The sequence below is a fragment of the Haliotis rufescens genome, unplaced genomic scaffold (assembly GCF_023055435.1).
Source record: "Haliotis rufescens isolate VD_foot unplaced genomic scaffold, xgHalRufe1.0.p SCAF_12, whole genome shotgun sequence".
Taxonomy (NCBI): domain Eukaryota; kingdom Metazoa; phylum Mollusca; class Gastropoda; order Lepetellida; family Haliotidae; genus Haliotis; species Haliotis rufescens.
In genome coordinates this window covers 27,224,924-27,249,014 of record NW_025963802.1, presented here as the reverse complement: position 1 = coordinate 27,249,014, position 24,091 = coordinate 27,224,924, and the positions used below count along the sequence as shown (strand labels likewise).

The 24,091-nt window shown below is 46.1% G+C and overlaps 1 protein-coding gene across 5 annotated transcripts in view; it reads left to right on the top strand.

Annotated features, from left to right (window-relative positions):
* The window catches only part of LOC124116048 (pyridine nucleotide-disulfide oxidoreductase domain-containing protein 2-like), a 72,802-nt gene that overhangs the window by 13,353 nt on the left and 35,358 nt on the right, over positions 1-24,091 (top strand). The window contains exons 2-10 of one of the 5 annotated variants that reach the window (XM_046477266.2): positions 4,746-5,042; positions 5,301-5,320; positions 6,500-6,593; positions 8,035-8,108; positions 10,961-11,116; positions 11,228-11,381; positions 14,560-14,621; positions 14,747-14,844; positions 15,275-15,416. In XM_046477266.2, the coding sequence (XP_046333222.2) occupies positions 4,829-5,042; positions 5,301-5,320; positions 6,500-6,593; positions 8,035-8,108; positions 10,961-11,116; positions 11,228-11,381; positions 14,560-14,621; positions 14,747-14,844; positions 15,275-15,416 (1,014 nt within the window). In that variant the 5' untranslated portion in view covers positions 4,746-4,828. Of the gene's footprint in view, positions 1-4,734; positions 5,043-5,300; positions 5,321-5,375; positions 5,530-6,499; positions 6,788-6,856; positions 7,205-8,034; positions 8,109-10,734; positions 10,840-10,960; positions 11,117-11,227; positions 11,382-14,559; positions 14,622-14,746; positions 14,845-15,274; positions 15,417-24,091 lie in introns of those variants that run through there. The other 4 variants (XM_046477265.2, XM_046477288.2, XM_048393468.1 and 1 more) reach the window with 4 other exon arrangements.

The following is a 24,091-nucleotide window of genomic DNA, read 5'->3' as shown; positions in this document are numbered from 1 at the left end:
AAGACAAAATATATAGTTCACTACAGAAATCTCCAGTTATATCTATCATTAGGCATGAAACTTAAGAAAATACACAGAGTTCTAAAGTTTGATCAAAGCCCTTGGATGGAGCCCTATATAAGGATGAACACAGATTTAAGAAAGATGGCTACCAGCGATTTCGAAAAGAACCTATATAAGCTCATGAATAACTCAGTATTTGGTAAGGAACGCCTCCATGGTCTAGAGGTAGAGTGTCCGCCCGGAGAGCGGAAGGTCCGGGGTTCAATCGCCGGCCTCGTCATACCAAAAGACGTTAAAAGATAGTACTTGTTGTTACCCTGTTTGGTGCTCGGCTTTAAGGGGATAAAACAAGGACTGGTCGGCTCGGAGTCAGTATACTGTGTCTGAGTGGGGTATTCATGTTAAACTGCGGCATAGTATCTCAGTGAGCTAGCACTATAAATCGGCATCAGTCCGGACTAGTACAAGCAGCCACACACACACATGAACATGCACGTTGCTATATAAGTGCAATAATCTTGGACGCGATGTTAAACCCAATTTCACCTCACCAGAATTTGGTAAAACTATGGAGAATCTAAGGAAGCGTGTTGATGTTAAATTGGTCAGATCTAATGAGGAAGAAAGACTCAGGAAACTTATAGCCAGTTCGGCTTTTAACAGAAGCAAGATATTCGATAACAACTTAGCTGCACTACATATTCAGAAGAGTAATATAACATTCAACAGACCGGTGTACATTGGTATGAGTATTCTTGACTTGTCAAAACACTTATTGTATGACTTTTATTACAACAAACTTAAGAAGCAATACAGTGATAGATGTGAGGTGTTATATACTGATACAGATTCTTTGTTGATGGAAATACAAACCAAGGATGTATATAAAGATATGGCAGAAAAAATAGATATGTATGATACGAGCGATTACCCAAAAGATAATCCACTGCACAGCATAGTAAATAAAAAGGTATTAGGTAAGATGAAGGATGAATGTGCTGGAACCCCTATTGCGGAGTATGTCGGATTAAGATCTAAGATGGATTCTATAAAGAAGTCTGATAATGGGGAGATAAGAAAAGCTAAAGGCGTTAAGAAGTATGGTAAAAAAGTATATCAAACACGAACAGTATAAAGAAGCTTTATTCAATGGTAGAACATTCAAACACAAGATGAACACTTTAAGAAGTGTCAATCACAGAATATATGGATTAAGTATGAACAAGTCATCATTATCCCCCTTAGATACAAAGAGATGGATTGATAAGGATGGTGTAACTACCCATGCTTATGGCTATGGTGGTAATACTGTATCATTGGGAACTATGAACAACTCTTCTTGTACAAATGCCCTGCCCGGTCCATCTTTAAGATAATAAAGAATAGGCTCTCCTACTTTCATAACCAACCGACTAATGTTATATATCTTAAGGGACCAAATTGGATCGGTTGCGCGACGTAGGCCTCCTTCCAGTTCACCGGGCTGGTATAAATATCTTACGCTTACTCTATCCGGAAGTTTTTGTTTTTTGCCTCTCCTCGGGGCTGAAGATTCAGAAGTTACAGATTTCATTTTAATCGCATCGGATGGTTTCTTCCCGATTAATCTTGTTACTTCATTATTCAGCGCTGATACAACAGCTCATAATCGTGTCACCCATTCGGTTGATCTTAATCGTTCCGATTTCATTTCGTTCCACTAATGTCCGGTTAAACCTTTCAACGATAGCTTGACTACGGTGGGCCTCTTTTTAACGCGGTGCCGGTAAATATATTTGCCACATCGCTTGTTTCTTTAGCCAATCCTTGGCCACATCTTTAGATACCTTAGCCGCAGTGGCCAATTTTTGTATTGCTCCTATACCTTTCCAATATCCTCGTGGGCTATAGTAAATTTTATCCATTATTAATTAATATTGATGATTCTTTTCATACGACTCATGACGATCGTTGAATCGCATCATCATTTATACATAAAGATTCCCTCTGTTGTAGCAGTATAGGTATATAAATCTGGCTCCAGTGGAAGTGAGCCAGAATCACCACGGTCTATACTACTTCTGGGGAAATCATTACTAATGAAAATATGGTACATGTACTGTATCTGGGGAAATCATTAGTGCTGAGTATATATACACATGTATTGTATCTGGGGAAATATTTAGTGCTGAGTATATATACACATGTATCTTGAGAAATCATTAGTGCTGAGTATATATATATACATGTATTGTATCTGGGGAAATCATTAGTGCTGAGTATATATATACACATGTATTGTATCTGGGGAAATCATTAGTGCTGAGTATATATATATATACACATGTATCAGGGGAAATCATTAGTGCTGAGTATATATACACATGTATTGTATCTGGGGAAATCATGAGTGCTGAGTATATATACACATGTATCTGGGGAAATCATGAGTGCTGAGTATATATACACATGTATTGTATCTAGGGAACTCATGAGTGCTGAGTATATATACACATGTATCTGGGGAAATCATGAGTGCTGAGTATATATACACATGTATTGTATCTGGCGAAATCATGAGTGCTGAGTATGTTTATACATGTATTGTATCTGGGGAAATCGTGAGTGCTGAGTATATATATACATGTATCTGGGGAAATCATGAGTGCTGAGTATATATACACATGTATCTGGGGAAATCATGAGTGCTGAGTATATATACACATATAATGTATCTGGGGAAATCATGAGTGCTGAGTATATATACACATGTATTGTATCTGGGGAAATCATGAGTGCTGAGTATATATACACATGTATTGTATCTGGGGAAATCATAAGTGCTGAGTATATATACACATGTATTGTATCTGGGGAAATCATAAGTGCTGAGTATATATACACATATATTGTATCTGGGGAAATCATGAGTGCTGAGTATATATACACATGTATCTTGGGAAATCATGAGTGCTGAGTATATATACACATGTATTGTATCTGGGGAAATCATTAGTGCTGAGTATATATACACATATATTGTATCTGGGGAAATCATGAGTGCTGAGTATATATACACATGTATTGTATCTGGGGAAATCATGAGTGCTGAGTATATATACACATATATTGTATCTGGGGAAATCATGAGTGCTGAGTATATATACACATATATTGTATCTGGGGAAATCATGAGTGCTGAGTATGTTTATACATGTATTGTATCTGGGGAAATCATGAGCGCTGAGTATATATACACATGTATTGTATCTGGGGAAATCATGAGTGCTGAGTATATATACACATATATTGTATCTGGGGAAATCATGAGTGCTGAGTATATATACACATGTATTGTATCTGGGGAAATCATGAGTGCTGAGTATATATACACATATATTGTATCTGGGGAAATCATGAGTGCTGAGTATGTTTATACATGTATTGTATCTGGGGAAATCATTAGTGCTGAGTATATATACACATGTATTGTATCTGGGGAAATCATAAGTGCTGAGTATATATACACATATATTGTATCTGGGGAAATCATGAGTGCTGAGTATGTTTAAAAATGTATTGTATCTGGGGAAATCATTAGTGCTGAGTATATATACACATGTATTGTATCTGGGGAATCATACTTCTGGTATAGGCCATCATTTAAAACACCATTTTAAGCACTGAGCTTGTTTATTTGAGGTCACAATAGGGTTATTCTGTCAGGACTGTGTACTGACATCCTGCTGACAGACCTGGGAACGAGTTTAGCTGTAGATGATCTGTGAACCTGCAATGCAAGTAAAGCTTCTGAAAAGATAAGATTAAGAAATAACCAATATTTCATTACTGTACAGTTGTTACCTGAAAAGTCCAGACAAAAAGATGATTTTCAAAACTGCTTCAGAACCAGATGATAATTTCACTTATTTTATTTTTTTAATACACTGAACATTGATTAACCAGAGTATAATATCTCAAGTCAATTATGATAAATATGTTTGACAGTCAACGATTTAGTAATATTATTATTTTGTGTTTTCATTTGTTGAATTTCTGGGCTCGATCGTAGCGACATCAGTGGCTATTTAACGAACTGACGGTGTCCATACAAAATGATTTGATTGATAATCAAGATCTCTATTGTAATAAAACGGGTCTTACCCTGCAAAGTGCATCAATTCACTTGCGAACCTTGATTAAAAACAAAAAAACACAAACAAAAAGATTTGCTATATATCTGCTATCGGCCAGGTGACTGTAGGCATGTTTTTCAAATCTTGCAGTTGACTGAAATCTGCACATTGAAATCCATGTTGTTTCTGAACCAGATGTCTAGTTTGTTATGCGATTTTGATTGGATTATGCATTATACAAGACCCATTACTCTAGCCAACATGTAACTCTATAATCCCAGCCTTGGTCGGCAAGGGTGGAAACTGGACTTTTACAGTTAACTCCCTTGCTTTGGGAAGATGGGCTCAACAAGCTTCCCACTACTACTACTACTACTACTACTACTACTACTACTACTACTACTACTACTGCTACTACTACTAAGACATACCATATTTAATCTCATGAATTATATCACTTTATAACATGTTTTACTTTAACTCATTTGCTATTAAACTCCCAGTTAATTGTATCAGTGCATATGTCAGTGCTTCAGACACATTGTTAGATAAGTGCCAGTTCTAGTAGATAATAGTGCCTGTATCTGTAACCATCTATGTAGGTCGTGTATGTGTTGGCACGTTCAGGGTCAACTTGATGATCAGCCCAACTGTCAGCTCCCAGCAGGGTCACAAGGGCAACTTCCAGGGCTTCACACCACACATGCAATATGCTGTGCAGGACAGTAGGCCAACTGAGGGGGACAGGGAGGGGTGTGGTCACCTGTGGTCAGTTGTTGGAGAGGGGTGTTGTCACCTGTGGTCAGTTGTTGGAGAGAGGTTCAGGTGGAAAGCTGTTTGTGGACAGTTTCTCCAGCGGTGGACAACGGTCAACCCACACTAACAGCCTCAAGTCCCACTACGATGCGGTTGTGATTGGTGCAGGTATGAGACTGCTTTAACTGTAATATCATGCAGGTCATGCAGTATATTGTATAGCATATTGCATTCTTGGACAGATTTTGTCATATGACTACTGTGAATAAAAGAATAATTTTGACAATAATAGTTTAATAATTTTTAAACATCTTAGATTCTTATACATAACAGTAAATATTTCGATAACATGATAGTCATTTATATATGTGCATTCTTTTTTAATAAATCTATTTACATATGTATGTCCTATCGATTATTTTCCAGGCCACAATGGACTGGTGTCGGTAAGTATAGTCTAGAGTGGGATAGAGCATCACCATGTACAGTAGTTACACCATCTTGTAATGTACATCATGGAACCAGTCACCTGTTGGGACCCGGGTTAGAATAGGGCACTTGTGACAGGAGGTTAACTTGGATCGGATGGTCAGACGAGGTGTCTTGGTGGATTCTATGGGTTTTGCTGGAACAAGTATTGCAGTACTGCTGTTTGGTGTGTGTTGTGACAAGTATTTCAGTAGTGCTGTTTGATGTGTGTTGTGACAAGTATTGCAGTACTGCTGTTTGATTTGTGTTGTTACAAGTATTGTAGCACTGCTGTTTGGTGTGTGTTGTGACTAGTATTGCAGTACCATTGTTTGGTGTGTGTTGTGACAAGAATTGCAGCACCGCTGTTTGATGTGTGTTGTGACAAGTATTAGAACACTGCTGTTCGGTGTGTGTTGTGACAAGTATTGCAGTACTGCTGTTTGGTGTGTGTTGTGACAAGTATTATAGGGCTGCTGTTTGGTGTGTGTTGTGACAAGTATTGCAGTACTGCTGTTTGGTGTGTGTTGTGACAAGTATTGCAGTACTGCTGTTTGATGTGTGTTGTGACAAGTATTATAGGGCTGCTGTTTGGTGTGTGTTGTGACAAGTATTGCAGTACTGCTGTTTGGTGTGTGTTGTGACAAGTATTAGAGGACTGCTGATTGATGTGTGCAGTGACAAGTATTAGAGGACTGCTGTTTGATGTGTGCAGTGACAAGTATTAGAGGACTGCTGATTGATGTGTGCAGTGACAAGTATTAGAGGACTGCTGATTGATGTGTGCAGTGACAAGTATTAGAGCATTGCTGTTTGGTGTGTGTTGTGACAAGTATTAGATGACTGCTGTTTGATGTGTGCAGTGACAAGTATTAGAGGATTGCTGATTGATGTGTGCAGTGACAAGTATTAGAGGACTGCTGTTTGGTGTGTGCAGTGACAAGTATTAGAGGACTGCTGTTTGGTGTGTGCAGTGACAAGTATTAGAGGACTGCTGTTTGATGTGTGCAGTGACAAGTATTAGAGGACTGCTGTTTGGTGAGTGTTGTGACAAGTATTAGAGGACTGCTGTTTGATGTGTGCAGTGACAAGTATTAGAGGACTGCTGTTTGGTGAGTGTTGTGACAAGTATTACAGCATTGCTGTTATGTTGACAGGCAGCCTACCTACAGAAGGCAGGACTTGATGTGTGTGTGGTGGAGCGGAGACACATCATAGGTGGCGCTGCAGTTACAGAGGAAATTATCCCAGGTCTGCTCACAGCGGTAGTGCAGTCACCTTTACACCAGATGCTGACAGTGTGTTGTAGTGCATTGTGTAAGGCCCTACAGACTGCCTGGCTGTCTCAGTTCTGACCCTAGAAAGTCATGCTCCAGGTGTGAGTGGTTAGCACTACCACAGTGGCCTGGCTGTCTCAGTGCTGACCCTAAGGAATAATGCTCCAGGTGTGAGTGGTTAGCACTATCACAGTGGCCTGGCTGTGTCAGTGCTGACCCTAGGGAATAATACTCCAGGTGTGACCAGTTAGAAACTACCACAGTGGCCTGGCTGTCTCAGTGCTGACCCTAGGGAGTAATGCTCCAGGTGTGAGTGGTTAGCACTATCACAGTGGCCTGGCTGTGTCAGTGCTGACCCTAGGGAATAATACTCCAGGTGTGACTGGTTAGAAACTACCACAGTGGCCTGGCTGTGTCAGTGCTGACCCTAGGGAATAATACTCCAGGTGTGACTGGTTAGAAACTACCACAGTGGCCTGGCTGTCTCAGTGCTGACCCTAGGGAGTAATGCTCCAGGTGTGAGAGGTTAGCACTACCACAGTGGCCTGGCTGTGTCAGTGCTGACCCTAGGGAATAATACTCCAGGTGTGACTGGTTAGAAACTACCACAGTGGCCTGGCTGTCTCAGTGCTGACCCTAGGGAGTAATGCTTCAGGTGTGAGTGGTTAGCACTACCACAGTGGCCTGGCTGTGTCAGTGCTGACCCTAGGGAGTAATGCTCCAGGTGTGAGTGGTTAGCACTACCACAGTGGCCTGGCTGTCTCAGTGCTGACCCTAGGGAGTCATGCTCCAGGTGTGAGAGGTTAGCACTATCACAGTGGCCTGGCTGTGTCAGTGCTGACCCTAGGGAGTAATGCTCCAGGTGTGAGTGGTTAGCACTACCACAGTGGCCTGGCTGTCTCAGTGCTGACCCTAGGGAGTCATGCTCCAGGTGTGAGAGGTTAGCACTATCACAGTGGCCTGGCTGTCTCAGTGCTGACCCTAGGGAGTCATGCTCCAGGTGTGAGAGGTTAGCACTACCACAGTGGCCTGGCTGAAGTGTGGCTAACAATCACATGCAGCCCGACCCGTGAAGATCTGGGGTAGAAGGTGACTATGCTTGTCGTAAGAGGCGACTAATGGGATCGTGTGGTCAGGCTCGCTGACTTGGTTGATGCATGTCATCGTATCCCAATTGCATGGATCAGTGCTCATGATGTCAATCACTTGATTGTCTGGTCCAGATTTGATTATTAAAAGACCGCCGTCATATAGCTGGAGCATTAAACAAACAAACAAACAAACAAACACATGCAGCCCACTCATTCACTCACAATAGTAGACAAAAAATCAAAGTTTTACATATTGGCATATTGCCAGGTATTAAAGACATATGTCCATATCACTTTGACACATATATACATACAATGTTTCAGGTTTCAAGTTTTCCAGGGCGTCTTATGTTTTGAGCTTGTTACGTCCCCAGATAGTCAAGGATTTGCAGCTTAAGGTGAGGAATTTTCCTATCTAAACTTGTGAATAATGTTGTACAGTCATGTCCTCATTGTATGTCCATACATCAGTCAGGGCAGAGTAGTGCCAGATAGTGTATTATGATACATATTGCAACACACAGTGGCTATATTGTGATAGAAATATTCTAAAAAGTGCTCACAGAATTCTAATCCAATTGTTAACATATCCAGCTGCCTAATTTCAACTCTCATTTCTGTCCTTTACATGCCTACAGTTGCATGAATCATAAAATTTGATGTGTAATACCGGTATGTTGAATGTAGAATAATATATAATAAGTTTTTGCGTACTTTGATTTCTTACCCAGCTGTATGACCTTAAAACTTTCACTTAGCCATGTTTCAGTGGCCTTGCTCTTCACCGACCACAGGTGATGTGGCTTGACTGTTTGAGCATCTGCTCTGAACTCTATGGGTCAACGAAGCTGAAATTCATTGTCTAAAACTTGTTCACAGAATTCTAATCCCATTCTTGAGAAGATCGTCAATATAGCCTAACATAGAAAGTCACATTTGTCCATTTATTGGATGTTTCTTTTTATATCGTTATGAAATGTTGATGTTTGGTATTTTACAGTATAGCATGGCCAATGACATTTCTTATATCTTGTTGTGTATTGTTATACTTGGCACATCGTGTTCGTATTCCAAACTGGTACAATGTCACTCTGCTAGCCATCTTCCCGTGGCAAGAGTGTTAACTGACTATAAAAGTCCAGTGTCCACCCTTGCCATACTTGGCTGGTATTATGGAGTTACATTTTGGCTGGACTAACGAGTCTATGCATAGTCCAATCAAAATCACACACCAAAATCGAAATCCGGTTCGTAAACTGTCGTGCAGATTTCAGTCCATTGCAGGATTTGCAAAGCATGTGCACCGCCAACTCGTTGTCAGCAGATATTTTCCAAATCTTTTCATGTTTTTAATCAAGGTGCTCACGTGATTTGATGCATTTCGTGCTGTAAGACCCGGTTTATCACAATATAGATCTTGATTATCGATCAGATCGTCCTGACTGGGCGCCAACATTTTGTGTGAAGCAAACGCAAGTGATACGAGAGGTGGAATCTGATTGCTCCATAGGAGAGTCTTAGAAGGGACATAACTGATAATAGCCACTGGTGGCGCTACGATCGAGATCAGTAATTCCAGTCTAGTTCGGCAAGGGTGGAAACTGGATCAGTCAGTTAACTCTCTTGCCTCGGGAAGATGTCTGCTAGCCTGTTACTCTTGTATCAGTGTGTAATGTAGAATACACATGCATCTATGCATGTTGAGTAGAAACTTCTGTTACGCTTGTGCAATAGGCCTTGTGTTGTATTTTCTAGTGGAAACAGTCAGGAGAGCCTCAATACTTTGTGGATGTATGTTTGTGATTGCAATGATATGCTTTTGCCCTTTCATACCTATTATGTAAACACATGTAATTCACGGTTAGACTAGGGCCCCAGCCACCTGTTAAGAGGTGACCCAAACGGTTCAGGTGGTCAGGCGGTGTCGGGCCGGGAAGTCGAAAATCTATTTACCAGTAGTACCGGAAAGGCGAATGGAGGGGTAAGGGACTGGGGACCGGGAAGGCGAATGAAAAGATCAGTGATATGTACCCTCGTTATGTATACAACAGACACTTATACATTGAGGACACTGGGGTGTTGTGAGACGGAAAAGTGAAGAAAGAGATAAAAAAAATTGAACTCAGAGAACAGCATACAGAAAGAAGGACTGGCAACAGAATACACTAGCGTTGAAGAAGTGAAGAAGGTTGTAAGACGAGCTTCTGCCCTTCCCTTGGTGCCACTAGACATGGTTGAAGATGTGTGGGCTGATGCGATTGCAGACAGTCCTCAAGGCGTCAAGGTGACGCGCTTCATGGACTATGTTACCACTACATGGGTAGAAGGATCTTGGAGCAAGGACCTGTGGAATCACTTCGGAAACCAGGGACGCAGAACAAACAACAACCTTGAAGGATGGCATCATCACCTGAACAAGAGCGCCCAGAAGACTCACCCTAACATCTTCGAGGTAGTGAATCTTCTGAAACGTGAACAATCTCTAACAGAAGTGAGGGTTGAGCAGCTAGGCGCTCACCCAAGAGCACCTGCTCGGAAGAGAAAATACCGAGTGATTGACTCTAGACTCCGTGCCTTGAAAGAAGATCTGTTGAACCAATTGACGACAACAATGGACTACACTGACGATATGGCAGATCTACTGCACTGGGAATGAACTGAATTATTACATAAATGATAAAATGTATGTCTATATACATCTTCAAATACATGCATGATATATGATATGTTATACTATACTTGTTATATATTGACTTTGTTGTCCAGATTAAATAGTGTCCTCATTTCATTGGTGTTTTCTTTGTAATTAACAAGTACCGGGAAGGCGATCATCTGCCATAATAAGAATTTTTGTGATGACCGGGAAGGCGAACGTAATTTCTAACTCTGAGGGATTGATTTTCGCCTTCCCGGCCCATAACCGGTCAGGCTGGGTAACTTGGATGATAGCGTGGCATCACTGGGGATCATTGTTCACAATATCAATCACTGGATTGTCTGATCCAAACTTTTGAATATTTACAGGTCAGCGTCATAGAGCTGGAACATTGCTGAGTTTGGCATTAAACCACAGACAAAACATGTAAAGACATGCATCCGAGGACATGCAAAAGAAGTATTGTTCAGCAAGTTGGTATTAATAGGTATCATTTGCTTTTCAATGTATTGTTACATTGCTGAATACAGTCTGCACCAGTTGCACAGAGTAAGCATGCAGAGGAATGTTGGAATTGTGCATTTGTTATTACAGAAGTATGGGTTGAAGGTGTACCTGCGTGACCCCAGCTCCTACACCCCCCTGGCGACACCTGGTGGTCGTGATGGCACAGCCAGGTCACTGCTGCTCAGTCGAGATCATGAGAAGAACAAACAACAGATTGCTCAGTTCTCCCATAGAGATGCTCAGGTACAAGAATTACCCTTGTTCATAACACTGATCACTACAAACATTCAAAATTTTGAATTAAAGTTTACTGTCTTGATTGAGTACTTTTCTTGGACTTATGCATGAAATCAGGCTTTCAGTGACTATGAAGAAAGAATGGACCGTATTGTGGCAGCCATGGACCCTTTGCTAGACAACCCACCCTTCCCACTCACTGCATTCAGCTCAGCTTCACTCTGGGACAAGTGGAACAGCCTACCGTCAATAATTGCCCTTCTTGGAGCTGGTATGTAGCCTAACCTAAGTAAAAGCTCTTCTTTTGAGGAAGTTACTGTTCTGTTATCAAACAGATGAGTGAGTTCGTTTATGCTTTATACAAAAGCTTTATTAACCTTGACCTTTAGACATCGGACTTGTTCCGTTACAGCAAAGAGCAATATTGCAAACGCACATGGACTAAGGGACGTAACTCCTGTTATACATCATTACGAGTCACCACTAAAATGAATAAGTAATGGTGTTACGCTAAGCGATAACACTGCAGTTACCTCTGCAGCTTAGGGAGTAACATTTTTTTCATTTTCAGACTTAGGTGGGTAACAGGATTTTGGTTTGAGATCAGCATTAGTTTCTTAATGTCTCGGTGCCCAATTATTCTTTTAAGATAAATAAACAAAACAAACTCTACTGGACACTTTAATACAATCTTCTGTACAGAATGGTCAGGTCTGTTTTACTTCTTTTTTTGGTGTGTGTAGGCATCCATAAGAAAGGCTGCACTTGTAGATGGAGTCTCCTGGAGTTGTTCTCTGGCTGCTCTTCTGTGAGGTCTGTTTTTCCTCAGCGACTTGGTCGACTTTTCCTTGGCTCTCTTGAGTCTTTTGCTGAGCTTGTGCCTCCATCAGGAGGATGGCGGCTAGTTCATCCCATGGCTCAACATCTATGTCCAATCAGAGACCATATAATAGATTATATGGTCTCTGGTCCAATGCCCTAGAGTCTCCCTTGCAGACCTCTTTAAAGCCGGATGTACAGGTTCCCGTTTTGCTGGATTTGAGCAGGAAGTCCGTTGGGATCTGCCCATCCTCCATGTGATGGTCGAGCCTGTGAAGTTGGTGCTGTTGGAGCAGGGTGAAGAGACCCAGGATTGTGGCGTGGGAGAGAACTTCAGTGTTTGTGATTCAGTCATTCCTCAGGCTGTACATGTGAAAGGACTGTAGACAGCAACCTTGGTGTAGGTTGTACACAATTTCATCCTGTTATATCACACTATCTGGTTATATAAAGTGTTCATTGCTGTCTGCTGTATAGGTATGTAACATATACCTAATAAGTATACTGCAAGATGTGCTACTCAATGTTTAACTCTGTAATATCATATACTGAATTGAATAAAAAAATATTTAAAAAAAGAGTGTTCATTGTATATCTGGACTTACGTTTGTAAACTATTTTATCAATTTTATTCAAAATTCATTCACTAGTGTTTACATTAATTTCGGTGAAATCGTGTGAACAGATCGGCAGATCGCACCAACTCACTGTTATTTACAGCAACCACGATCAGATTGATGCCTTGAAACAAAGTTTAGTTGACAGAAAATGTTATGGTATTGAGTATTTTTTAACTGAATCACTGGTAGATCTGGGAGAAAATGTATGTACAGCTGATTGCTATTTCTGGCTCAGGTTGCGAGATATGCACACTATAATCTTAATCCTTATATCTAAAACAATGCCTAGCAGAACAAGCAAGAGCAATTTTAATGGTAAATCATCATGTCTAGTGATGTGTTATCGCAAATTTCACAGTTTTATTGACCCAGTTTGTTATCACTTCATTCACCTGAATTTACAGATGTGATTCTATGTAGCTTTTATACTCAAATAATACATGTACTTGAAAAATGTGTTTTTTTCCCAAAATACTTCATTCACTAGAGGGGTGTGTACATTATTCTTGGGTGCTCACTATACTCAAGAAAATACATTTCGACTACCAGGTAATAGATGTATACGAAACTCAGAAGTTTGGTGCTGCTACAATATCGGAACAAATGTTAATATTTTTCATAAAATCTGAATTATTTGCAATAGCTATTGGAATAGTAGTAAACAATAGCTATTGCAATTGCAATAGTTGGTTGGCAATAGCTATCTCTCTTTTGTGAGCTGACATAGTGTGGCTGTTTATGCTCTCTGCACATTGCGAGTGAAGTGAGAAGATCATGACGGGCGTGGATTGTCCTGCCATGAAGCCACACAGCGCTGCAGGATACACCCTATTAGCGAGCGTATTTTTGTTGTCCATTCAGGACCAAGCAAGCAAAGAGCCTTCCAACGATGCTCAGCAAAGTGATCACGCAATAATTGTTACAATCACTTCTATCATCCGTGTCCCTGCACAAGGTGAGGATGTAGTTGTCTCTCATGTCCTGGGCCACCACTCCCTCTTCCCATCACTGACACAGACGTTCATGCAGGTGGCTTTCCCCCTTTCTGCACTTGACAGCCTCTGGAGGGATTGCATCCATAACAGGAGCTTTCCCACAAGATAGACTCTCTGTAGCCTTGTTCATCTCCTCCACTGATGATTGGTCGTCCCCAATCACCAGCAGGTGCACAGACATGCTGTTTCCCTGGAGTTGAGGTCAGAGTAGTGCTCAAAGCATCTATCTATCTGCTTGCAGTCATCGTTTGATCAGCTCCCATTCCCTGCCAGAAGAACAAGTAGTCTCTCTCATGCAGGGTGCCAGGTTTCCTACAGCGTCTTCATTGTTTGTCATGGTGTGAACATTCCATCATGCCAGCCTAAGAGCTGTCTTCTTGTGTTCTTCCTTTCTTTGTTATCTTGTCTGGTGCAAGGTTCACAGTCCCAGTCAGGCTGGTCAGAGCCCTGAGCCACACACACCTGTAGAGCAGGTGGACTATGGTGGAACATCACCTTATTAGCACCAGATAGGCAGGTGCTGATAGATCCAAGAGAAAGGCAAGAGTCGGTAGTGATTGGTATCAGAGGCATTGCAGGAGCTGCCACAAGGGTATTGAAGACAACACCAGATTGACTTATGGACTCTGACTCCGGATTTGCTGTGGGGATTGTTCCCTTGGTCTTTCCCATGAATAGGTACAGCCGCTATCCAGCAGGGGTTGGAATGAGAGTTTTACTAGAAGAGTAACAAGCCAAGACTGTCAAGCATCCCCTGCCAGAGGGTCAGTGGCTTTTTGAGCAGCCTACCATCAGTAAGAGCTTTCTCCACAGCATCCTAGTTAAACTGCCTACCGTCCATAAAAGCTGACTGTACAGCTTTTTAGTTAGACACCTACCTCAGCAAAAGCATTCTCTTGAGAAAGTTATCTTAACAGCTTACCATGAATAAGAGCTGTTTCTACAGCAAGACAGCCCACCATCAAGTGTTGTTTTGTATTCAGGAGTTGTAACTGTTGATCATGATATTTTTCAGTGAAATCTTTAGGTCCAGAACTTACCGACTTCTATGAATTTATGACTGCACCAGCCCAGAAGGTCAGTTTATCAGCCTACATCTTAAGATACTCCTTCAACAACATGTTTCCTTAATAGTAATGCTCATACCGATAGAAGGTAGATCCCCAGCTGCATTGATGTTTCATATCAATTGTCACTATCAGATATTGGACCGCTGGTTTGAATCGGAGCCCCTGAAGGCAACACTTGCCACGGATTCTGTGATAGGGGCGATGTTGACACCAGATTCTCCAGGCAGTGGGTGAGGTTTCTTCTTCTGCAAATGCTGGTATCAAAGCTGGCAGAGATTTGTCAATATTTGTTTTCATAAGCAGATGAACATGTTAAGATTCATTCTACCGCTGAAGAACAAGGATGTTGAACACATACATGGTATTTGTGTTTGTCCGTACAGTCTGTGCCAGTTGTGCAGGAGATGTCTAAATTTGACATTATGTTGAAGGTGAGATAAACCATCATTTCTATTTATAAGTTGTTCATCAGGATTAGACATCTTGGTCAAATCCATCCAGTCAGAAGCTCATTTCAAACTAGTTGTTTATCTAAAATGGCAAGATCTGCTCCCTTAAATTTTCACAACTGGCCACTCCCTTTAATCCAGGATTTACATGTCCTTATGCAACAGGTGGCCATGTGCCATATTCCTGATGTTACATGATGTGTGTTGCTAGGTATGTGCTACTCCACCATGTCATGGGAGAGCTGGAAGGAATCAAGGGAGCCTGGGGCTATGTGGAGGGAGGAATGGGAGGTGTGTCTCAGGCCATAGCTAATTGTGCCACCGACCATGGTGCCAGCATCTTCTGTGACAGAGTAAGTACAGATGATCAGGGAGTGGGGGAGGTGAGTCTCAGGCCATAGCTAACAGTGCCACCGACCATGGTGCCAGCATCTTCTGTGGCAGTGTGAGTACAGATGATCAGGAAGGGAGGGAGGTGTATCTCAGGCCATAGCTACTTGTGCCACCGACCATGGTGCCAGCATCTTCTGTGACAGAGTAAGTACAGATGATCAGTTACGGAGGTGTCTCTCAGGCCATAGCTAACTGTGCCACCGACCATGTTGCTAGCATCTTTTGTGACAGGATGACTACAGATGATCAAGGAGGGAGGGAGTAGTGTCTCAGGCTATAGCTAACTGTGCCACCGACCATGGTGCCAGCATCTTCTGTGACAGAGTAAGTACAGATGATCAGGGAGTGGGGGAGGTGAGTCTCAGGCCATAGCTAACAGTGCCACCGACCATGGTGCCAGCATCTTCTGTGGCAGTGTGAGTACAGATGATCAGGAAGGGAGGGAGGTGTATCTCAGGCCATAGCTACTTGTGCCACCGACCATGGTGCCAGCATCTTCTGTGACAGAGTAAGTACAGATGATCAGTTACGGAGGTGTCTCTCAGGCCATAGCTAACTGTGCCACCGACCATGTTGCTAGCATCTTTTGTGACAGGATGACTACAGATGATCAAGGAGGGAGGGAGTAGTGTCTCAGGCTATAGCTAACTGTGCCACCGACCATGGTGCCAGCATCTTCTGTGACAGGGTGCGTACAGATGATCAGGGAGAGAGGGAGGTGTGTCTCAGGCCATAGCTAACTGTGCCACCGACCATGGTGCCAGCATCTTCTGTGACAGAGTAAGTATAGATGATCAGGGAGGGAGGGAGGGAGGGAGGGAGGTGTGTCTCAGGCCATAGCTAACTGTGCCACCGACCATGGTGCCAGCATCTTCTGTGACAGGAAGAGTACAGATGATCAGGGAGGGAGGGAGGTGTGTCTCAGGCCATAGCTAACTGTGCCACCGACCATGGTGCCAGCATCTTCTGTGACAGGGTGAGTACAGATGATCAGGGAGGGAGGGAGGTGTGTCTCAGGCCATAGCTAACTGTGCCACCGACCATGGTGCCAGCATCTTTTGTGACAGGGTGAGTACAGATGATCAGGGAGAGAGGGAGGTGTGTCTCAGGCCATAGCTAACTGTGCCACCGACCATGGTGCCAGCATCTTTTGTGACAGGGTGAGTACAGATGATCAGGGAGGGAGGGAGGTGTGTCTCAGGCCATAGCTAATTGTGCCACCGACCATGGTGCCAGCATCTTCTTTGACAGGAAGAGTACAGATGATCAGGGAGGGAGGGAGGGAGGGAGGGAGGTGTGTCTCAGGCCATAGCTAAATGTGCCACTGACCATGGTTGCACCATCTTTTGTGACAGGGTGAGTACAGATGTTCAGGGAGGGAGGGAGGGAGGTGTGTCTCAGGCCATAGCTAACTGTGCCACCGACCATGGTGCCAGCATCTTCTGTGACAGGGTGAGTACAGATGCTCAGGGAGTGGGGGAGGTGAGTCTCAGGCCATAGCTAACTGTGCCACCGACCATGGTGCCAGCATCTTCTGTGACAGAGTAAGTACAGATGATCAGGGAGGGAGGGAGGGAGGTGTGTCTCAGGCCATAGCTAACTGTGCCACGGACCATGGTGCCAGCATCTTCTGTGACAGGAAGAGTACAGATGATCAGGGAGGGAGGGAGGTGTGTCTCAGGCCATAGCTAACTGTGTCACCGACCATGGTGCCAGCATCTTTTGTGACAGGGTGAGTACAGATGATCAGGGAGGGAGGGAGGTGTGTCTCAGGCCAGAGCTAACTGTGCCACTGACCATGGTGCCAGCATCTTCTGTGACAGGGTGAGTACAAATGATCAGGGAGGGAGGGAGGTGTGTCTCAGGCCATAGCTAACTGTGCCACCGACCATGGTGCCAGCATCTTTTGTGACAGGGTGAGTACAGATGATCAGGGAGGGAGGGAGGTGTGTCTCAGGCCAGAGCTAACTGTGCCACCGACCATGGTGCCAGCATCTTCTGTGACAGGGTGAGTACAGATGATCAGGGAGGGAGGGAGGGAGGTGTGTCTCAGGCCATAGCTAACTGTGCCACCGACCATGGTGCCAGCATCTTCTGTGACAGGGTGAGTACAGATGATCAGGGTGGGAGGGAGGTGTGTCTCAGGCCATAGCTAATTGTGCCACCGACCATGGTGCCAGCATCTTCTGTGACAGAGTAAGTACAGATGATCAGTTACGGAGGTGTGTCTCAGGCCATAGCTAACTGTGCCACTGACAATGGTGCCAGCATCTTCTGTGACAGAGTAAGTACAGATGATCAAGTACAGAGGTGTGTCTCAGGCCATAGCTAATTGTGCCACTGACCATGGTGCCAGCATCTTCTGTGACAGGGTAAGTACAGATGATCAGGGAGGGAGGGAGGGAGGTGTGTCTCTGGCCATAGGTAACTGTTCCACTGACCATGGTGCCAGCATCTTCTGTGACAGAGTAAGTACAGATGATCAGTTAGGAAGGGAGGGAGGGAGGGAGGTAGGAAGATGTGTCTCTGGCGATAGGTAACTGTGCCTCCGTCCATGGTGCCAGCATCTTCTGTGACAGGATGAGAACATATAATCAGGGAGGGAGGGAGGGAGGGAGGTGTGTCTCAGGCCATGGCTAACTGTGCCACCGACCATGTTGCTAGCATCTTTTGTGACAGGATGACTACAGATGATCCAGGAGGGAGGGAGGTGTGTCTCAGGCTATAGCTAACTGTGCCACTGACCATGGTGCCAGCATCTTCGGTGACAGAGTAAGTACAGATGATCAGGGAGGGAGGGAGGGAGTTGTGTCTCAGGCCATAGCTAACTGTGCCACCGACCATGGTGCCAGCATCTTCTGTGACAGGAAGAGTACAGATGATCAGGGAGGGAGGGAGATGTGTCTCAGGCCATAGCTAACTGTGCCACCGACCATTGTGCCAGCATCTTCTGAGACAGGATGACTACAGATGATCAGGGATGGAGGGAGATGTGTCTCAGGCCATAGCTAACTGTGCCACCGACCATGGTGCCAGCATCTTCTGTGACAGGGTGAGTACAGATGATCAGGAAGGGAGGAATAGGAGGTGTATCTCCGGCCATAGCTAACTGTGCCACTAACCATGATGTCAGCATCTTCTGTGACAGGGTGAGTACAGATGATAAGGGAGGGAGGGACGTGTGTCACAGGCCATAGCTAACTGTGCCACAGACCATCGTGCCATCATCTTCTGTGACAGGGTGAGTACAGATGATCAGGGAGGGAGGGAGGTGTGTCTCAGGCCATAGCTAACTGTGCCACCGACCATGGTGCCAGCATCTTCTTTGACAGGAAGAGTACAGATGATCAGGGAGGGAGGGAGGGAGGGAGGGAGGTGTGTCTCAGGCCATAGCTAAATGTGCCACTGACCATGGTTGCACCATCTTTTGTGACAGGGTGAGTACAGATGTTCAGGGAGGGAGGGAGGGAGGTGTGTCTCAGGCCATAGCTAACTGTGCCACCGACCATGGTGCCAGCATCTTCTGTGACAGGGTGAGTACAGATGATCAGGGAGTGGGGGAGGTGAGTCTCAGGCCATAGCTAACTGTGCCACCGACCATTGTGCCAGCATCTTCTGTGACAGAGTAAGTACAGATGATCAGGGAGGGAGGGAGGGAGGTGTGTCTCAGGCCATAGCTAACTGTGCCACCGACCATGGTGCCAGCATCTTCTGTGACAGGGTGCGTACAGATGATCAGGGATGGAGGGAGGTGTCTCTCAGGCCATAGCTAACTGTGCCACCGACCATGGTGCCAGCATCTTCTGTGACAGGGTGAGTACAGATGATCAGGGAGGGAGGGAGGTGTGTCTCAGGCCAGAGCTAACTGTGCCACCGACCATGGTGCCAGCATCTTCTGTGACAGGGTGAGTACAGATGATCAGTGAGGGAGGGAGATGTGTCTCAGGCAATAGCTAACTGTGCCACCGACCATGGTGCCAGCATCTTCTGTGACAGGGTGAGTACAGATGATCTTGGAGGGAGGTGTGTCTCAGGCCATAGCTAACTGTGCCACCGACCATGGTGCCAGCATCTTCTGTGACAGGGTGAGTACAGATGATCAGGAAGGGAGGAATAGGAGGTGTATCTCCGGCCATAGCTAACTGTGCCACTAACCATGATGTCAGCATCTTCTGTGACAGGGTGAGTACAGATGATAAGGGAGGGAGGGACGTGTGTCACAGGCCATAGCTAACTGTGCCACAGACCATCGTGCCATCATCTTCTGTGACAGGGTGAGTACAGATGATCAGGGAGGGAGGGAGGTGTGTCTCAGGCCATAGCTAACTGTGCCACCGACCATGGTGCCAGCATCTTCTTTGACAGGAAGAGTACAGATGATCAGGGAGGGAGGGAGGGAGGGAGGGAGGTGTGTCTCAGGCCATAGCTAAATGTGCCACTGACCATGGTTGCACCATCTTTTGTGACAGGGTGAGTACAGATGTTCAGGGAGGGAGGGAGGGAGGTGTGTCTCAGGCCATAGCTAACTGTGCCACCGACCATGGTGCCAGCATCTTCTGTGACAGGGTGAGTACAGATGATCAGGGAGTGGGGGAGGTGAGTCTCAGGCCATAGCTAACTGTGCCACCGACCATGGTGCCAGCATCTTCTGTGACAGAGTAAGTACAGATGATCAGGGAGGGAGGGAGGGAGGTGTGTCTCAGGCCATAGCTAACTGTGCCACCGACCATGGTGCCAGCATCTTCTGTGACAGGGTGCGTACAGATGATCAGGGATGGAGGGAGGTGTCTCTCAGGCCATAGCTAACTGTGCCACCGACCATGATGCCAGTATCTTCTGTGACAGAGTAAGTACAGATGATCTTGGAGGGAGGTGTGTCTCTGGCCATAGCTAACTGTGCCACCGACCATGGTGCCAGCATCTTCTGTGACAGGGTGAGTACAGATGATCAGGGAGGGAGGGAGGTGTGTCTCAGGCCAGAGCTAACTGTGCCACCGACCATGGTGCCAGCATCTTCTGTGACAGGGTGAGTACAGATGATCAGTGAGGGAGGGAGATGTGTCTCAGGCAATAGCTAACTGTGCCACCGACCATGGTGCCAGCATCTTCTGTGACAGGGTGAGTACAGATGATCTTGGAGGGAGGTGTGTCTCAGGCCATAGCTAACTGTGCCACCGACCATGGTGCCAGCATCTTCTGTGACAGGGTGAGTACAGATGATCAGGGAGGGAGGGAGGTGTGTCTCAGGCCATAGCTAACTGTGCCACCGACCATGGTGCCAGCATCTTCTGTGGCAGGGTGAGTACAGATGATCAGTGAGGGAGGGAGGTGTTTCTCAGGCCATAGCTTACTGTGCCACCGACCATGGTGCCAGCATCTTCTGTGACAGGGTGAGTACAGAGGATCAGGGAGAGAGGGAGGTGTGTCTCAGGCCATAGCTAACTGTGCCACCGACCATGGTGCCAGCATCTTTTGTGACAGGGTGAGTACAAATGATCAGGGAGGGAGGGAGGTGTGTCTCAGGCCATAGCTAACTGTGCCACCGACCATGGTGCCAGCATCTTCTGTGACAGGGTGCGTACAGATGATCAGGGATGGAGGGAGGTGTCTCTCAGGCCATAGCTAACTGTGCCACCGACCATGATGCCAGTATCTTCTGTGACAGAGTAAGTACAGATGATCTTGGAGGGAGGTGTGTCTCTGGCCATAGCTAACTGTGCCACCGACCATGGTGCCAGCATCTTCTGTGACAGGGTGAGTACAGATGATCAGGGAGGGAGGGAGGTGTGTCTCAGGCCAGAGCTAACTGTGCCACCGACCATGGTGCCAGCATCTTCTGTGACAGGGTGAGTACAGATGATCAGTGAGGGAGGGAGATGTGTCTCAGGCAATAGCTAACTGTGCCACCGACCATGGTGCCAGCATCTTCTGTGACAGGGTGAGTACAGATGATCTTGGAGGGAGGTGTGTCTCAGGCCATAGCTAACTGTGCCACCGACCATGGTGCCAGCATCTTCTGTGACAGGGTGAGTACAGATGATCAGGGAGGGAGGGAGGTGTGTCTCAGGCCATAGCTAACTGTGCCACCGACCATGGTGCCAGCATCTTCTGTGGCAGGGTGAGTACAGATGATCAGTGAGGGAGGGAGGTGTTTCTCAGGCCATAGCTTACTGTGCCACCGACCATGGTGCCAGCATCTTCTGTGACAGGGTGAGTACAGAGGATCAGGGAGAGAGGGAGGTGTGTCTCAGGCCATAGCTAACTGTGCCACCGACCATGGTGCCAGCATCTTCTGTGACAGGGTGCGTACAGATGATCAGGGATGGAGGGAGGTGTCTCTCAGGCCATAGCTAACTGTGCCACCGACCATGATGCCAGTATCTTCTGTGACAGAGTAAGTACAGATGATCTTGGAGGGAGGTGTGTCTCTGGCCATAGCTAACTGTGCCACCGACCATGGTGCCAGCATCTTCTGTGACAGGGTGAGTACAGATGATCAGGGAGGGAGGGAGGTGTGTCTCAGGCCAGAGCTAACTGTGCCACCGACCATGGTGCCAGCATCTTCTGTGACAGGGTGAGTACAGATGATCAGTGAGGGAGGGAGATGTGTCTCAGGCAATAGCTAACTGTGCCACCGACCATGGTGCCAGCATCTTCTGTGACAGGGTGAGTACAGATGATCTTGGAGGGAGGTGTGTCTCAGGCCATAGCTAACTGTGCCACCGACCATGGTGCCAGCATCTTCTGTGACAGGGTGAGTACAGATGATCAGGGAGGGAGGGAGGTGTGTCTCAGGCCATAGCTAACTGTGCCACCGACCATGGTGCCAGCATCTTCTGTGGCAGGGTGAGTACAGATGATCAGTGAGGGAGGGAGGTGTTTCTCAGGCCATAGCTTACTGTGCCACCGACCATGGTGCCAGCATCTTCTGTGACAGGGTGAGTACAGAGGATCAGGGAGAGAGGGAGGTGTGTCTCAGGCCATAGCTAACTGTGCCACCGACCATGGTGCCAGCATCTTCTGTGACAGGGTGCGTACAGATGATCAGGGATGGAGGGAGGTGTCTCTCAGGCCATAGCTAACTGTGCCACCGACCATGATGCCAGTATCTTCTGTGACAGAGTAAGTACAGATGATCTTGGAGGGAGGTGTGTCTCTGGCCATAGCTAACTGTGCCACCGACCATGGTGCCAGCATCTTCTGTGACAGGGTGAGTACAGATGATCAGGGAGGGAGGGAGGTGTGTCTCAGGCCAGAGCTAACTGTGCCACCGACCATGGTGCCAGCATCTTCTGTGACAGGGTGAGTACAGATGATCAGTGAGGGAGGGAGATGTGTCTCAGGCAATAGCTAACTGTGCCACCGACCATGGTGCCAGCATCTTCTGTGACAGGGTGAGTACAGATGATCTTGGAGGGAGGTGTGTCTCAGGCCATAGCTAACTGTGCCACCGACCATGGTGCCAGCATCTTCTGTGACAGGGTGAGTACAGATGATCAGGGATGGTGGGAGGTGTGTCTCAGGCCATAGCTAACTGTGCCACCGACCATGGTGCCAGCATCTTCTGTGGCAGGGTGAGTACAGATGATCAGTGAGGGAGGGAGGTGTTTCTCAGGCCATAGCTTACTGTGCCACCGACCATGGTGCCAGCATCTTCTGTGACAGGGTGAGTACAGAGGATCAGGGAGAGAGGGAGGTGTGTCTCAGGCCATAGCTAACTGTGCCACCGACCATGGTGCCAGCATCTTTTGTGACAGGGTGAGTACAAATGATCAGGGAGGGAGGGAGGTGTGTCTCAGGCCATAGCTAACTGTGCCACCGACCATGGTGCCAGCATCTTCTGTGACAGGGTGCGTACAGATGATCAGGGATGGAGGGAGGTGTCTCTCAGGCCATAGCTAACTGTGCCACCGACCATGATGCCAGTATCTTCTGTGACAGAGTAAGTACAGATGATCTTGGAGGGAGGTGTGTCTCTGGCCATAGCTAACTGTGCCACCGACCATGGTGCCAGCATCTTCTGTGACAGGGTGAGTACAGATGATCAGGGAGGGAGGGAGGTGTGTCTCAGGCCAGAGCTAACTGTGCCACCGACCATGGTGCCAGCATCTTCTGTGACAGGGTGAGTACAGATGATCAGGGAGGGAGGGAGATGTGTCTCAGGCAATAGCTAACTGTGCCACCGACCATGGTGCCAGCATCTTCTGTGACAGGGTGAGTACAGATGATCAGGGAGGGAGGTGTGTCTCAGGCCATAGCTAACTGTGCCACCGACCATGGTGCCAGCATCTTCTGTGACAGGGTGAGTACAGATGATCAGGGAGGGAGGGAGGTGTGTCTCAGGCCATAGCTAACTGTGCCACCGACCATGGTGCCAGCATCTTCTGTGGCAGGGTGAGTACAGATGATCAGTGAGGGAGGGAGGTGTTTCTCAGGCCATAGCTTACTGTGCCACGGACCATGGTGCCAGCATCTTCTGTGACAGGGTGAGTACAGAGGATCAGGGAGAGAGGGAGGTGTGTCTCAGGCCATAGCTAACTGTGCCACCGACCATGGTGCCAGCATCTTCTGGCACAGAGTAAGTACAGATGATCAGGGGGGAGGGAGGGAGGTGTGTCTCAGGCCATAGCTAACT